We start from the raw sequence: 13833 nt of genomic DNA on the forward strand, positions 1-13833 counted from the left end.
CAGAGCCGGGAGCAAAGCCTGATCACATAGGGTGGTGGCAAAGAGTACATGATGGCATCTGCAGATGGCAGCTTGATGCCAGTGCGGCCACGCAGGGGACCGAGATGCTGGGCAAGCCGGTTAACCTCGTGGCTTCATTTGCCTCCTCTGTAGAAGGGGGGATAACACCACGTAAGTCAGAGGGTTATGGTGGGGCTCGTGTAACGTTCTGCATACAGGGCTTAGCATAATGCCTGGCTGGCAGCAGGCTTCCTACCTAATGGCTGTTCACTGTCCAGGCCATTCTTCCCAGCCTGGAGACATAAAGCAGGTTATTGCATGAAACACTCCCTGCTCCTGCCCCTCGTCCAGCTTTTCTGGTCATACAGCCTCACCTCTCCCCACATCTGCCCTGGGCAGGAATCCAGCCCTTTCCTTGACTGCAGAGCCCTGGATGAGACCTCTGCTCCCAGTGTATTCCTCTCCTTTGCTGCTTCCGACAGTCACATGTCCCCAGGGAGGATCTGGCTTTTTTTTTTTTCTCACTGAGCCCCGACACCAGCATCTGGTCTCTTGCTGCGGCCCCACCTGCCCCGTCCCATTCCTTGTACCTTTTCAGTCTCTAGGGAGGTAAGAAAGGCAGTTCGGTCTCCCCCCAAGCTCGGACCCGTTTGGGTCTGAGCAGGAAACCTGGGAGGGAGCACAGATGTAATATCGTAAACATAGCGCCTGGCGTCTTAGGAAAAAAGGAAATTGGCAAAGAAGACAGTGCTTTGGCTCAGAAATAACTACTGAATGTCCCAGAAACAAATAGCAGGATTCCTTGTGTAGCCAAAGTAGGTTTTCTCTTGGTGTTTTTTCCTCAAGTCTCTGCTCCCTCACGGCCCCTGAACCCCTTGCCCCAGCCTGAGGCTGAGGGCTGTGCTCTGCCTGGCTTGCTCTTAGCGTCACCTCTGTTAAGTGGGACATGCACAGAGCTTGGGTCTCAGCAACGGCTGAATACATAGTGATTTTCTCTCCCTAAGAAATGGATGATGTATGAGGAATAAGTGAGACAATTTGTAGAAGTGCCCAGCATGGGGCTTATTATATAGCAGGTGCTGAGTACGGAGAGGCTCAATGGGACACATAGAGCTCGCATGCCATAGGTACTTAATAAAGGAACAACATGTGGGTAAGCCCCTAGCCAGGACTTAGTGTATAGGAGGCTCTAGATATGTGTGAACAGTCCAGCATGGTTCCTGGCACACAGTAGGTGCTTTGTGTTGGAGATCATCTGTGACAGCACCTGGCAGAGCATGGGGTGCTGGATCGGGGTGGGATTTCTCTCTCCCCCATGACCTCCGCCAAGCCAGATTGCCTGTATTTCCTAAGCATGGGTCTTCTCCCTTCTGGTATAGGATGATTTGCCCCCGTCCCAATGCGCACCCACATTTCCTCCCCTCCTGCCCCATCTCCTCTTCCAGGAAGCCCTCTCAGATTACCACTAGGCCTCTAATTTTTGCCCTCTTCTCTGTCCCTATAGCATCAGGTCCTTCGAGGGCAGCGGGATTTGCTGGCCGCTGCCTTAGGGTTAGTGTTCTCAGGTGGCTCCACCCGTGTTTGTGTGTCTCCCCCGTCAATCCATCACAGGCTCTCCCAGGGCAAAAGTCAGCCTCCCCTTTTAACTCTTCTCCCCGAGTCCTGAGTCAGGGCTACCTCTGCAGGCCAGCCTCTTCCTGACAATTAGGCATCTTCCTCATTTTTTCCTTTTTCGTGGCTTCTAAAGAGGGAAAGAAGAGGCTTCCCAGAGAGAGAGATCTCAGGGTTCCAGGGTTTATGTGTAAAGATAGAATAATGAGGCATTCTATTTTCAGGATGTTTCTAACTGGCGTGTGACAGTGGAACCTTTTGTTTGTTTGTTTGTTTAGCTCCAGAGAAAGAGACACATTGGGAATGACATTGTGGCCGTCATCTTCCAAGAAGAAAACACGCCGTTTGTCCCAGACATGATCGCCTCCAACTTTTTACATGCCTACATCGTCGTGCAGGCTGAGAACGCGGGCACAGAGACCCCATCCTACAAGGTAGGAGGACGTGATGGGCCGGGCACGTCACCCCGCTTTATAGAATCCGCGATACCGAGGAATAGCAGGGCTCCGTGGCTCCTAGGCCGTTCTCCAGAGTATGCTGGATGTGCCGTGACTTCTTGGGCTTTTGGGATGGAGGAGCTAGACTCTTGGAGAGCCACTGCTGAGGTCACCTCAACCGTCTCGTGGCCTCCAGGCTCCGCCGCCTCTACGTCAGGGGTTGAGCAGCTGCTTGTGTTCCTGGTTGAAGTCGGGTAGCGCCGTCTGATAGGGGGAGGCAGAGGCAGGGGAGAGGAGAGGAGAGAAAGCAGAGAGGGTTGTCAGCAAGGAGGGCATAACAAAGGGAAGGAAGAAAAAGGAGAAACGTTCCTGGTAAGACGGGTGGAGAGCCTGGAGCCCGGGAGACCCCGGCCCCTGGGCGGGGCCCCCCCTGGGTTGGCCATACTGGGTAAATGATCCGTCTTCACCGGGAGCCTCCCGGGGGGGTAGGGTTGTGAGCATCTGGGTCTAAGCCTCTTGATTCGCTAGTGGAGTTTCACCTTGACTCAGAATCTCCACCCCCCCTCCCGGGCCCCTATGTAGACGAACCTCCCTGCGCTCACCCTGCCTCCTCCTGATGGCCGTGTCGTCACCCCTCGCCTTTGCTTCTCCAGGAGAAATAATCTCCGCCTCTCGGGCAGCAGTTTTTCTATTTCTCAGTGGCGTTGGGCAGGCATGGGACTCAAGCGAGAGGATAGACCGAGGAAAGGGTTTTAAGGTGGATGTTAAGTCTTTGAGCTCCTTTTCGATAAAGTGCAAAATGTGGAGTTTAAGTGCTTCTTTATGTATCCTGGGGAGAGAGGCCGTCGCTCAGATGCTCAGATCCCTGCTCCCTGCTCCCCATGATATTAGGAACCCCTGTTGGAAGGGAGAGGGAAAAACAGCCTGGGAGAGGGAAACCATGAGGCCTGAAATAGTTTCTACATGATACCTTAGGCCAGAGCTGCTTTCCAGGGGTCATGAGGCCATAGCCCTTCATGGCCATCTTTATAAAATATCCATTTAGCTTGAATTATTCTGGGAAAGAAAAATGCTGTTATATAATTCTTATATAATTATATAACAATTATATCTACACAATGACGTAGAATTGTTATATTGTACAATTGTTGTATCAGTACAAACCCAAGTATATTAAGTACAAATATTTGCATTGGCTTTAGGAGTTCCCTGACGGCTTAGTGGTTAAGGATTTGGCATTGTCACTGCTGTGGCTCAGGATCGATCCCTGGCCCAGAAACTTTTGCATGCTGTGGGCACAGCCAAAAAAACACATTACATTGAACACTTTACTATGTGTCATTTGTTAAAAAACATTTTGTATCAGCTTTAAAGCCAAATAGGAGGCCTCTAAAAACAAAAGGAGCCCACACTCTCTCCTGTTGAGCAGAACTAACTCCTTCATGTGCTCATGTTCACGCTTCTCTGTCATTAAGTTGAAGACGTCTTTTTTTTTTTTTTTTTGTCTTTTTGCCATTTCTTTGGGCCGATCCTGCGGCATATGGAGGTTCCCAGGCTAGGGGTCGAATTGGAGCCGTAGCCACTGGCCTACGCCAGAGCCACAGCAACGCGGGATCTGAGCCACATCTGCGAGCTACACCACAGCTCATGGCAACGCCGGATCGTTAACCCACTGAGCAAGGGCAGGGACCAAACCCGCAACCTCATGGTTCCTAGTCGGATTCGTTAACCACCGCCCCACGACGGGAACTCCTGAAGACGTCTTGATTTGGATATTTCCTTGAAGGCTTTGGCCGACATGGGCATTCACGTCAAACAGCTGCTTGATTCATTTGTTGGTGGCAGCAGGTGTACTCATTCAGTGCCTGCTGTGTGGGCAGGGGGAAGGGACATAGAAGCAGCTTCAGGGAAGGGACAGGAGAGGCTGTGAGTGCAGGTCAGCCCCTCCACCAACTCTTTTCACAGCCGGTGGAGGCAGAAGGTTGTGGAGAAGGATCTGCAGAGTAAAGCTGTGTGATACGAGGGCTCCCAGGCCCGGCCAGGCAGTCATGTACGGCTGTGTGGCTTGTCTGCTGGGCCTCTGCTGGCAGGATGAGGCCTCTTGTGGCCATTTAGTGTTGCTTTTGGTTTCCTCGTAGAAAATGGAGTTCTGCTAACCGGCTCTCCACTTTCCTAGAGCTTTAGCAGAGGAGGAAACTAGGAAAGAGGAAAATTAAGGATCCCCCAAAGCCCCACCCCACCTCCGGCGCTGAGGCTGGAAGTCTTTACCGAGTCTCCCCAGCCGGAGTCTCTGGTCCAGGGAAAGGCACTGTCCTCAGAGAGGTGGTGAGAAGCACAGCTCCCAGGGAGGAGAGTGGGGCTGTGCCTGGATGTGGGGCCTTAGGCTCCACCTGCCAGGCAAAACCTTGAAGCTGGAAGGTGAGACCTGGGAGTGGGGGCCAGGTGGGGGCACAGAGGGCAGGGAGGGAGATCAGCCTTCAGAGGCTCTGTCCATGCATGCCCTCTGCAGCACCCCAGTGATGGGCGGACTGATGGGACCTGGTTAGATCCCCCAGGGAGTCCTGGCGACGTGAGACCTTAGCTGACCCCTGTAGGCTTAGCGGCTAAGGCAAAGGAGGGTGAGGTTTCCCTCGGGGCTGAGCAATGACCCAGGAGGCCCCCACTGGGGAGAGTGAACAACAGGAAAGAAGAGGAAGTGGGGGAGGCCCGGGGCGGGGATGTGCAGAAAGGAGCCAACTGAGAAGCTCTAGAATCCTGGCCCTGCCTCTGACTGCTGTGTGACCTCGGGCCAGTTCCTTCCCTCTCTGGGCCTCTGTTTCCATCTGTGTGAAATGAGGAAGTTGGAGCAGGCAGCCTCTGAGCTTCCTCTAGCCCTGACACGTGTGGAGGGGAAGGAAGGGGAGTTGAGAAAGAGGGGTGTGTATGTGGTGGATTAGGAAGTGGTTTGGGGAGCTCTGTAGTATTTCAGGCGTCTTTATTAGGTGCAAGTCAATAGGGAAAGTGAAAGGGCACCGAGGGACCACGGTTACCCCTCACCGGGTACTTGCTCTGTGCTGTGCACCATGCCAGGCCCTTAAAAGCAGCCTTCTCGAATTCTCACAAGCCTCTGGCCAGGCAGGCCTCCCGTTGGCCCTTTTTATGGGGTAGCAAATTGAGACTGACAGCTTACGCTTCTTAAGGCCACAGAGCCTGGAAACAGTGGCGCCAGAGTCCCGTCCAGGTCTAGCTGTGGTCTCATCACCCAGCCGTCGGAGCTGGTAGGAACGTGGACCCACAAGCTTGGATGTGCACGAACCAGCACCCTGGATGAGTGCGCAGACAGGAATTTCGTCCCCGTCCTGCTAGCCTTGAAGGAAATTCCAGCTGAGTCCCCGCAACCCTGTCTGAGCTTACATTGCCCCAGTGCCTCAAGCCCTCCAAGGACGTCAGGGATCTTGCTTGAAGCTGCCCAGGGGCCAGGCTGCCCTCTGTGGTGCCACTTTCCCCACAACTGCTCTGTCGTGTGAGCAATCGCGGGGTCCTCTAAGGCTTTCAGGCGAGGCTTGGACAGACCTGGGGATCTTATCACACCTGGAGTCGTCAGAGGCTTCCCGCATCCCGGGCGCGTCCTTATTACTCACACACCCACGCCTCCTTCTGCTTTCCAGTCTCCAAGAGTCTCTTCCCCAGAGTCACCTGCGGCCTCTCTCCTTCTGAGCCCTGCCCCAGCTACTTCTGGGAGGCCCTGGCTGGATTTAGAAAAGAGGAAGGTGAGGTTGTGTTCAGGCAGCTTCTGCTTTCAGCCCAGCACCCCAGTTCTCCCCAAGAGGAGGAAACCACAAAAGCCGGGGTATTTTTTCAGAAGTGGTCAGGAGCAGGAGCACATGGGAATAGAGAATGGCCATCAGACGAAGGATACCGTCCCCTGCCTTTCTGAATTGGCTGCTTCAGGGGGCTCATGGGGCCTGTCTGCTGGGAGATTTGGGTGCATTTAAGAGCCTATCTGGGAGTTCCTGTCCTGGCTCAGAAACAAATCTGACTAGCATCCATGAGGATGAAAGTTCGATCCCTGGCCTCACTCAGTGGGTTAAGGATCCGGTGTTGCCGTGAGCTTTGGTGTAGGTCACAGACGCAATTCAGATCTGGCGTGGCTGTGGCTGTGGTGTAGGCTGGCGGCTATAGCTCCAATTCAACCCCGAGCCTGGGAACCTCCATATGCCATGCGTGCAGCCCTAAAAAGACAAAAAAAAAAAAAAAGAGCATATCTGAATCTACTTACCCAGTCAGCACTGACCACTCTAACGCAAGCCTGAGAAGGAGGGGGCGTCAGGTGGGAAGAGGGCAGAGCCAGGCCTGGCCTCTGGCCTTGTCCCCATCAGCAGCCTCTCAGCAGCCTTCCCCCTCCCACTACCCTGGCCCCAATTTTGGCTCTTTGGGTGGAATTCTTGACTTGTGCCATGGGTGCACAGTGGGTGGCCGAGGGGAACTATTTGGCAGCTGGAATCAGCCAAACACACATCCTTTCCTGACTCTGGGCACTGCAGTGTGGGCCATGCAGACAGCCTTGTGCTTGGGGAGAGAAAGTCATATTGACCAGCCCCCCTCCCGCTCTCCTCCCCTCCAGACCCTGGCAGGGCCTTTCCTTGGCCCAGCTCCAGCTCTGAGCTGCCTGTTCACCCCGTCTGGCAGACTTTCTGCATCTGCCCTACTTCACAGGCCTGGGAGGCTGGCGATGCGCCAGGGCTGGGCTCACGTCAGCAGCCACCCAGGGAAGGGTGAGAGCAAACTCTCCAGAGAGGCCTGCAGTCTCGTGGGCTGAGAGCAGGTGAAACCAGGACGCCATGCAGAGAGGGGGGGACGGAGGGGCAGGGCCTGTCCTGAGCCTGGGAGACCCCCACACAGAGCACCTTGGTGTCCCCCCAACTCCCAATTCCCAGCCTGGGCCCTGGTGCTCTGTTAGTTCAAGCCTCACCCAGACTGACCAACCCTTTGTGTCTGAGACCAGGGCTCCCAAATACCACACAGACGCTCCTAGGAGTGTTTAACAGTTGCATATTCTTGGCTCCACCCCAGAGCTGCTGATTCAGTAGGTTTGGGGTGGAGCCCATGCAATTGGTATTTATTTTTAAACCCTCGAAGTTATTCTGACGCGTGGCTAGGTCTGAGAGTCAGTACTGTGGGAAAGAATCCCAGAGAAGGGGCAGGTAGCCCTGGATTCTCTGTTCTCCTCTGGGGCTAACGTCCTGCGTGCCTTTGGGGTGATGACTCCATGGCTCTCAGCATCTGCCTCGGCACCAGGAATACAGGACTGATAATTCTCCCTGTGCCTTCTCGGTAGGATTAGCATCCCGGTGGAATGAGGTAATGACATAGCATCTCCTGGGCTCTTGCACTGCTTTGAAAGTAGGGTTCCAGGCTGCTCCTCAGCCCTGTGCAGTCATCTTGCCAAACTTGCTTCCGGCCTCCAGGAATGCAGATGAGGGCAGGGGATGGCCCCGCGGTATCCAGCCCCACTTCTAGGAACAGGGCCTCGAGTGTGTGGGCTGTGGCTCAGGAGGCATTGCCTTTGAATTCTGGGACGGGGAGAAGAGAGAAGGGGAGTAGACCTGCATGGGAAGGGGGCTCCCCCAGAGCCCGGGCTTGGGATGCTTGTCATCCTCAGCCTGGATCCGCTCCCTCCTGGCCCACACCAAGCCTCTGTTTTAGGTCGCTGTCACTGCACGGGAAGATGTGCCTGCCTTTGGCCCACCTCTGCCCAGCCCCCCTGTTTTCCAAAAGGTAAGAACCTCTCCTTTCTGCCTCTCTCATGTCAGTTTCTACAGCCCTGGGGCCGTGGTTGGAGGGGGGCTGAATTGGGCTGGGAACTTCAGGAGAACCTTCTTCCCTTGGGGTGTTTCCCCCCGTCTCCTCGTGCTGCCAGCCTGACCCAGCACAGGGCCTCTTGCCAGGGTGTTTGATACTGGGGTTGCCTTTCTGCTAAAGAAGGGTGTTTGGAGTGTCTGTTGTGCCTCAGTGGGTGATGATCTAAACTAGTATCCCTGAGGATGCGGGTTTGATCCCTGGCCTCGCTCAGTGGGTTAAGGATCCAGCATTGCTGTGAGCTATGGTGTAGGCTGCAGATGCAGCTCAGAGCCCGTGTAGCTGTTGCTGTGGCTGGCAGCTGCAGCTCTAGTTCAACATCTAGCCTGGGAACTTGCATAGGTCGCAAGTGGGGCCCTAAAAATGCAAAATAAATAAATAAATAAATAAATCAATCAAAAAAGGTTTTTATGCCATATTCCAGACCCAGGGCACAAACGGCCTCCAAGTCATGGAACTGCCACCCCGAGTGTGGAGGGGTTTATTTTCCAGCACCAGGGAAGCTGGTTTCCATGTTGGCACCTGAGCAGATAGGCTTGGGCTGGGCTAGAAAGGATGAAATGTCAGAAGGGGCCCTTTCAGGGGCTCTCCCCGGGTCCCCTATTCTGCCGACCTCTTATCGTGGCTGAAGGCCTTTAGGCGACAGCTGAGAGCGGGGTCTGTTCTGTTCCAGGGCCCGGAGTTCAGGGAGTTTCTGCTCACCAAGCTCACCAACGCAGAGAACGCTTGCTGCAAGTCAGACAAGTTTGCCAAGCTGGAGGTGAGAGCACGGTTTCTGGTCTTGCTCTTGCCCTCCCCGCCAGCCTTTCTCGGGGGGCTGTTCTTTGGGGCTGTGTAAAGTGGGAAAGCACCATCTTGGCGCCTCGAAGCCTTTCTTCCTGTGGGAACGTCATCCAAACTTTAGGTCCCTTCAACCATTCGCTCATCATTTATTGAGCACCTACACTGTGCTGGGCTCTGTGCTGTTCCCTGGGCGAATGGGAAAAGTGAGACATGATTTCTGCCCTGATAGGGCTCACAGGCTGATGGGAGACAGGTATGATGTAGTGCCCTGGACTCGGGTGGAAGCCAGCACGGAGGCTGCTTCTGTCTATGGGGAATGGAGGGTATGTTCGGGGAAGACGTCCTGGAAGAAGTGGCCCTTGAGCTGCTGAATCTGAATAGCTAAGGAATTTTCTTTTCCCGGGAGGAGAGAGTGGGGAGGGTTATGCCAGGCCTGGGGAACAGCAAAGCGAAGGCCAGGCAGATTCAGAGCATGCTGTCCTGAGGGAGCTCCAGAGGGCTGGATGATTCCAGAGGGTTGGATGAATCTTGCCTGAGAAGATTTGCGGTGGGGATGGAATGGTGGGAGGCCCAGATGGAAATGCTAGGTGAGGGAGGTAGATCCAGAAAGGCTTTGAGCTAGAAGTGCTGAGGCCCTAATAAAGTGTAGTGGGAGGTGGGAGTGGGGCAGGTTGAAGGGAAGGAGGGCGGGAATGGTGGCCAGTCAGAAGCTATTCCCGGAGCCCGGGAGAGACAATGACAGCTTGCTTATCCCGGGCACAGGACATGGTCGGAGTCCGGAAGACTTGGACTCCTGTGGATGGGATCGTGGGGTGGCTCTTGGGCCTTTGGCTTGGGCTCTTTGCTGACTTGGGAACACCTGGAGATGAGTTCAGTTTGGACTTGCGGTTTGGAGGTGCCCACGAAGGCCGAGTTGCTGAAAGGGCTGGTCCTGGTCTGTGTGAATGGCGCCCCCTGGAGGTTGTGTACAGCCCTGGACGCACATCTGGATGGAGAGGAGCTGTGGGCAGTTGGGTACCTGGAGGTGGCGCTTGGGCAGATCTGGGATGGGAGTTATCAGGGCAGAGCCCTAGGAGGGTGTGGGTGCCTAGGAAGGGGGCAGAGGGAAGAGGGCAAAGGGCTGGGCACAGAGCTGCAGCATTTGTGAGTGTAGAGCCCAGCCTGGATGTGGCTCATTCCTGTCACCTGGGTGCGGTGGGCCAGAATAGCAGCCCTTGGGCCATGTGTCTGCAGCCGCCCAGGGAGAGGGCACGCCTCTGCCGTGAGTGCCCGCTTCACAGCCCCCACCCTTTTCCCTTCCAGGACCGGACGAGGGCTGCCCTCCTGGACAACCTTCACGATGAACTCCATGCCCACACACAGGCCATGCTAGGACTGGGCCCCGAAGAGGACAAGTTTGAGAATGGGGGCCACGGGGGATTCCTGGAGTCTTTTAAGGTACAGGCACAAGAGTGGCTGGGGATTGCTAGGGTGGGGAGGGGGCGGGGTGGGGGGCATAAGAGAAGACAACAGGGCCAAGTCCACGTGATCCTGACTTCAGAGCCCAAGCGTCAGCCAGAGGTGGCAGGACCAGCAGGGACACTGCAAATGGTTGCAGAGGGCAGGGGCGTTGGGAAGTGTGAGCGGTCAGAGCAGGCAACAGTGTTTTCCTTGTCTGAGCTGGATCATCTCCCGGCTCAGGAGTCTGCTAAGCAGGGGTAGGGGAAGCATTAGCAGCAGGAGAGGGGCCCAGGCAAAGCAAGAACATTACTGCTTCCATCTGCTTCTTTCTGCGGTTGGGGAGCCGAGGGTGGGATGGCAGGAGCAAGGACACGAGCCTTAGGGGTCTTCAGCAGCCAGAGCGGGGGGGACTGCAAGGATTGTTCCCCTCTGGCAGGGCTCTGGAGGATCTGGGCAGGGCTGGTGGGATGGAGTCACAGGCACATCCTTGTGGACTTTGCAAAGGAAGGACTTTCTAACCAGAATGAGCTACTAAAATAAGTGGTGAGCTTCCTGTCCCTGGAAGTATTCAAAGGAGGCTCGAACAGACAGCTGGCATGGGATAAAGCCATGCTGGCCCAGTGCTTGTTGGTTCACACAGCACATACATCTAGCCTCTGATTTGAGCCTGGCTGCAATCCTGTGCAGTTGGCAGAACTTGTGTCTTGTTATTTTGGCTCACGCAGGAGGGGATGGGCTGAGAGAGGACAAAGGGCTGCTCGAAACCTCATACCTGCAATAGAGGTAGGGCCTTGTTTCCAACCCAGGTTTTCTGGGTTTTAGATCCGCGTTCTACTGGATTTCCCATTGCAGAAAGAGCTGTAAAAGCTACCATTTTGGTGGCAGTGTGTGTGTGGGGTTAGGGTTAGACGCGGCTGTCTTAGAATCCCAGCTCTGCGTGATCCTGGGTATGGTCTTTCCAGCCTCTGAGCTACAGTTTTCTTATCAACAACCCAGGGATGATGAGTAGAACCTCGGCCGTGGCGTCAATGGGAGAACTCATTGAAATAACGCCCGGAAAATACACACAGCCTGGAATACAAGAAATGCTCAGCAGAAGTGTGAGCGGTTATAATTGTTTCATGGATAACACACATTATCCCATCGAAAGCCTCACGACTGCCCTCTGTGCCCTGTAAGGAAGGCTGTTATTATGGGCGTAAGAATTTTGGTCTGATAATTCAGACTCAATTTTAATAATGATGGGTATGATTTTACATGTGAGGAAACTAAGACTCCAAGAGACAAAGCAATTTGTCCCAAGTCAGCCAGTAGCCATGAGAGTTGAATCCAGGTCTGCTGGATTCCAAAGCCCCTGCTCTTTTTTTTTTTTTTTTTTTTAAATTTTTAAGTTAGAGTTGATATACATTGTTCTGTCACTTTTTGCTGCACTGCAAAGTGACCCAGTCTTATGTATATAGACACACCTTCTCCTTCTCATATTATGTTTCATCATTTTCTATCACAAGTGATTCCAAAGCCCCTGCTCTTCACAGCTCTGTGACGCTGCCTCCTGGTTCCCGACTCGATTTCAACTCACCGTGCTAGCCCAGCCTGGGCAAGCCTGGGGTTAATCTCTCGCTGCCAGGCTGGACCGCAAGAGCAGGGCAGGGCTCTGCTGGCCCTGATCGGGGCCAGCTGCTGAGATTCCTCACAGGGGTGGGGGTAGGGGCCAAGCACTTGCCTAGGCGGGTGGGAGATTCCTGGGGCATCTGTTTTAGTCCTGATGGACAGTGGAGCCAGGATGAAATAGAAATTGGGAGATAGGAAGAAAGGGGAGCAAGGGAGAAGAGGTAAGAAGAGAGGGGAGGAAAGAGGGAACCAGGCCCGCTGGCCCAGCCGTGCGAGGGGTGACCGTGAGACCCTGTAATTAGGAAAAACCTCTGTAGTGCCCCCCCCCACCCCGCAGTAAGCCTCGCACACGGCTCCTGCATCGTACAGTCAATATAATTTATGTCAGACTTGAGCTGCTGTTGACAAGCTAACTAATGTTGTATTTTACAGACATGTAATGAAGCATGTGTTGCTTTCAGTGTTGCAGCTTTCTTTCTGTATTTGGGAATTATTAATGATTATTATATATATTATGTTATTATTATTATTATTTTTTTAGGTTTCAAATATTTTTATGACCTGGAAAAGCTTGTAGGCTGTGGACACTGTGCCCACGGTGCCCAGTGGACAAAAGGGCCTAGCAGCTACAGACAGGTTGCGGGTTTAGGGGAGAGTGGCCTGAGGCCCTTTGTCCAGGCCCCTCCCTTCCGCAGGAGAATTGGTTGATTTGTCTTTGATTCCAAGGGGCCTGCCTGAAGGGCTTTCTGAGAGAGAGGCGTCAGGACTTCATCCCTGCTTGTCTTTGATCCCATAATCCAGGGAATTCATCTTTTCAACCCTAAATCCTTCCAGCTGTAGGCTGAGATAGACCAGCTTCTGTGTTCTTGTTTCCCTGTGTGTCTCCGAGGCAGCACTGCAGGGCGAGGGAGGGGACGGTCACAGTTGGTCACACAGAGTAAGCCTTCAGAGCTCTGCCAGTTATGATCAGTTTTTGTGCAGCCCCCCGCTGGGAACCCAGGCTCTTCCACCCTGTCCTTTTCGTCGCTGCCCTCACGTCTCCCAAGCAGGGTGTAGACCAAGCACGGAAGCCTGGAGCCCAGCCACTGGGTGTTCTGATGTTTGGGCTGTGCCTATGGCCAGGCCTGTGGTCTGATGCAGCTCAGGAACTCATCTCTAGTTTTGATATTTCTTCTTGGGGTCCCTGGGATGGAGCTGTGTGTCACTGGCAGTCCCCTGGAGTTCCTCACCCAGACCCCCATGGAAACCCTCTTGAAGGGAGTGGTATATGAAACGACTGCAGGACGAGAAGCTGAAAAATACTGATCTCTAGACTATTGTTCTCAAATGCCCTTCTCAGCCACCGCCAACTGTCGATGAAGTTTTTATTGGTCCATGATGAAATGGAAGAGTGATGCTATGTGACGTATCCACTTGCTGTGTACCTAAAACATGTGTGAGCCACGTTTTAAGAAGCCCGGAGCTAGCCCTGACCTCTGCTGACCTCTTCATGCAAAAGGGAGATGGAGGACCAGGGAGGAGAAGGCACGGTGGGCAGCAGGGAGTTGTCAAATGACTTTGTTCCAGCCTCCGAGGGACTGGGATAGGTGGGGATGCCTTGGTCTGATCTGACCCCTAGTGGCAGGAGAGGAGCACCAGGCTGCAGAAATCTCCTCCAAAGCCCTGTCACTCGTGGCTTGGAGCTCTGGTCTGTCTGCGTGGAGATGTGGAGGGATATTTCCTGTCCCACCAGGTTGCTGGAGGAAAGAAGACCCCATTCTGAACCTTAGGACTTTCTGACTTGGAGCCATCTCAGCCGACCTTCAGTTAGCATCTTCCTCTCCAAGGGCTCCTGCCGCTGTTGCGTGCCTGGTGCCCACTGGCACATCGCCCTTAGTGCTCTTCCTTGTGCACTGTGTCCCTTAAGGCGAGTTTGTTCAATTGCAACACTTGCAAAACCCATTTGTAAGCATACGAGGTTTGTTGGTGACCTGGAGGAGATGTGCTCCCTCCGTGACACTAGCTGGTGTGTCGAACCCTGGGCTGACATGAAATGACACAAGCGGGCCCCGAGAGAGGGCTGCCTTCTCCCCACAGGAGAACCCGTTTGAAGGTAAGCCTTGAGGTGACCTGA

General features: G+C 54.1%; 1 protein-coding gene across 16 annotated transcripts in view; it reads left to right on the plus strand.

Moving 5' to 3' along the window:
- The window catches only part of RAP1GAP2 (RAP1 GTPase activating protein 2), a 176350-nt gene that overhangs the window by 144468 nt on the left and 18049 nt on the right, over window positions 1-13833 (plus strand). For 15 of the 16 annotated variants that reach the window (XR_007131978.1, XM_047758834.1, XM_047758840.1 and 12 more), the window contains 4 exons: window positions 1890-2045; window positions 7734-7805; window positions 8560-8646; window positions 9972-10106. Coding sequence is in view for 15 of the 16 variants with exons in the window: in XM_047758834.1 (XP_047614790.1) it covers window positions 1890-2045; window positions 7734-7805; window positions 8560-8646; window positions 9972-10106 (450 nt within the window). In the remaining variant the exon portion in view is untranslated. The remainder of the gene's footprint in view (window positions 1-1889; window positions 2046-7733; window positions 7806-8559; window positions 8647-9971; window positions 10107-13833) is intronic. The other variant, XM_047758831.1, reaches the window with a different exon arrangement.

This window comes from Phacochoerus africanus, chromosome 14 (genome assembly GCF_016906955.1).
Source record: "Phacochoerus africanus isolate WHEZ1 chromosome 14, ROS_Pafr_v1, whole genome shotgun sequence".
In the NCBI taxonomy this organism is placed as follows: domain Eukaryota; kingdom Metazoa; phylum Chordata; class Mammalia; order Artiodactyla; family Suidae; genus Phacochoerus; species Phacochoerus africanus.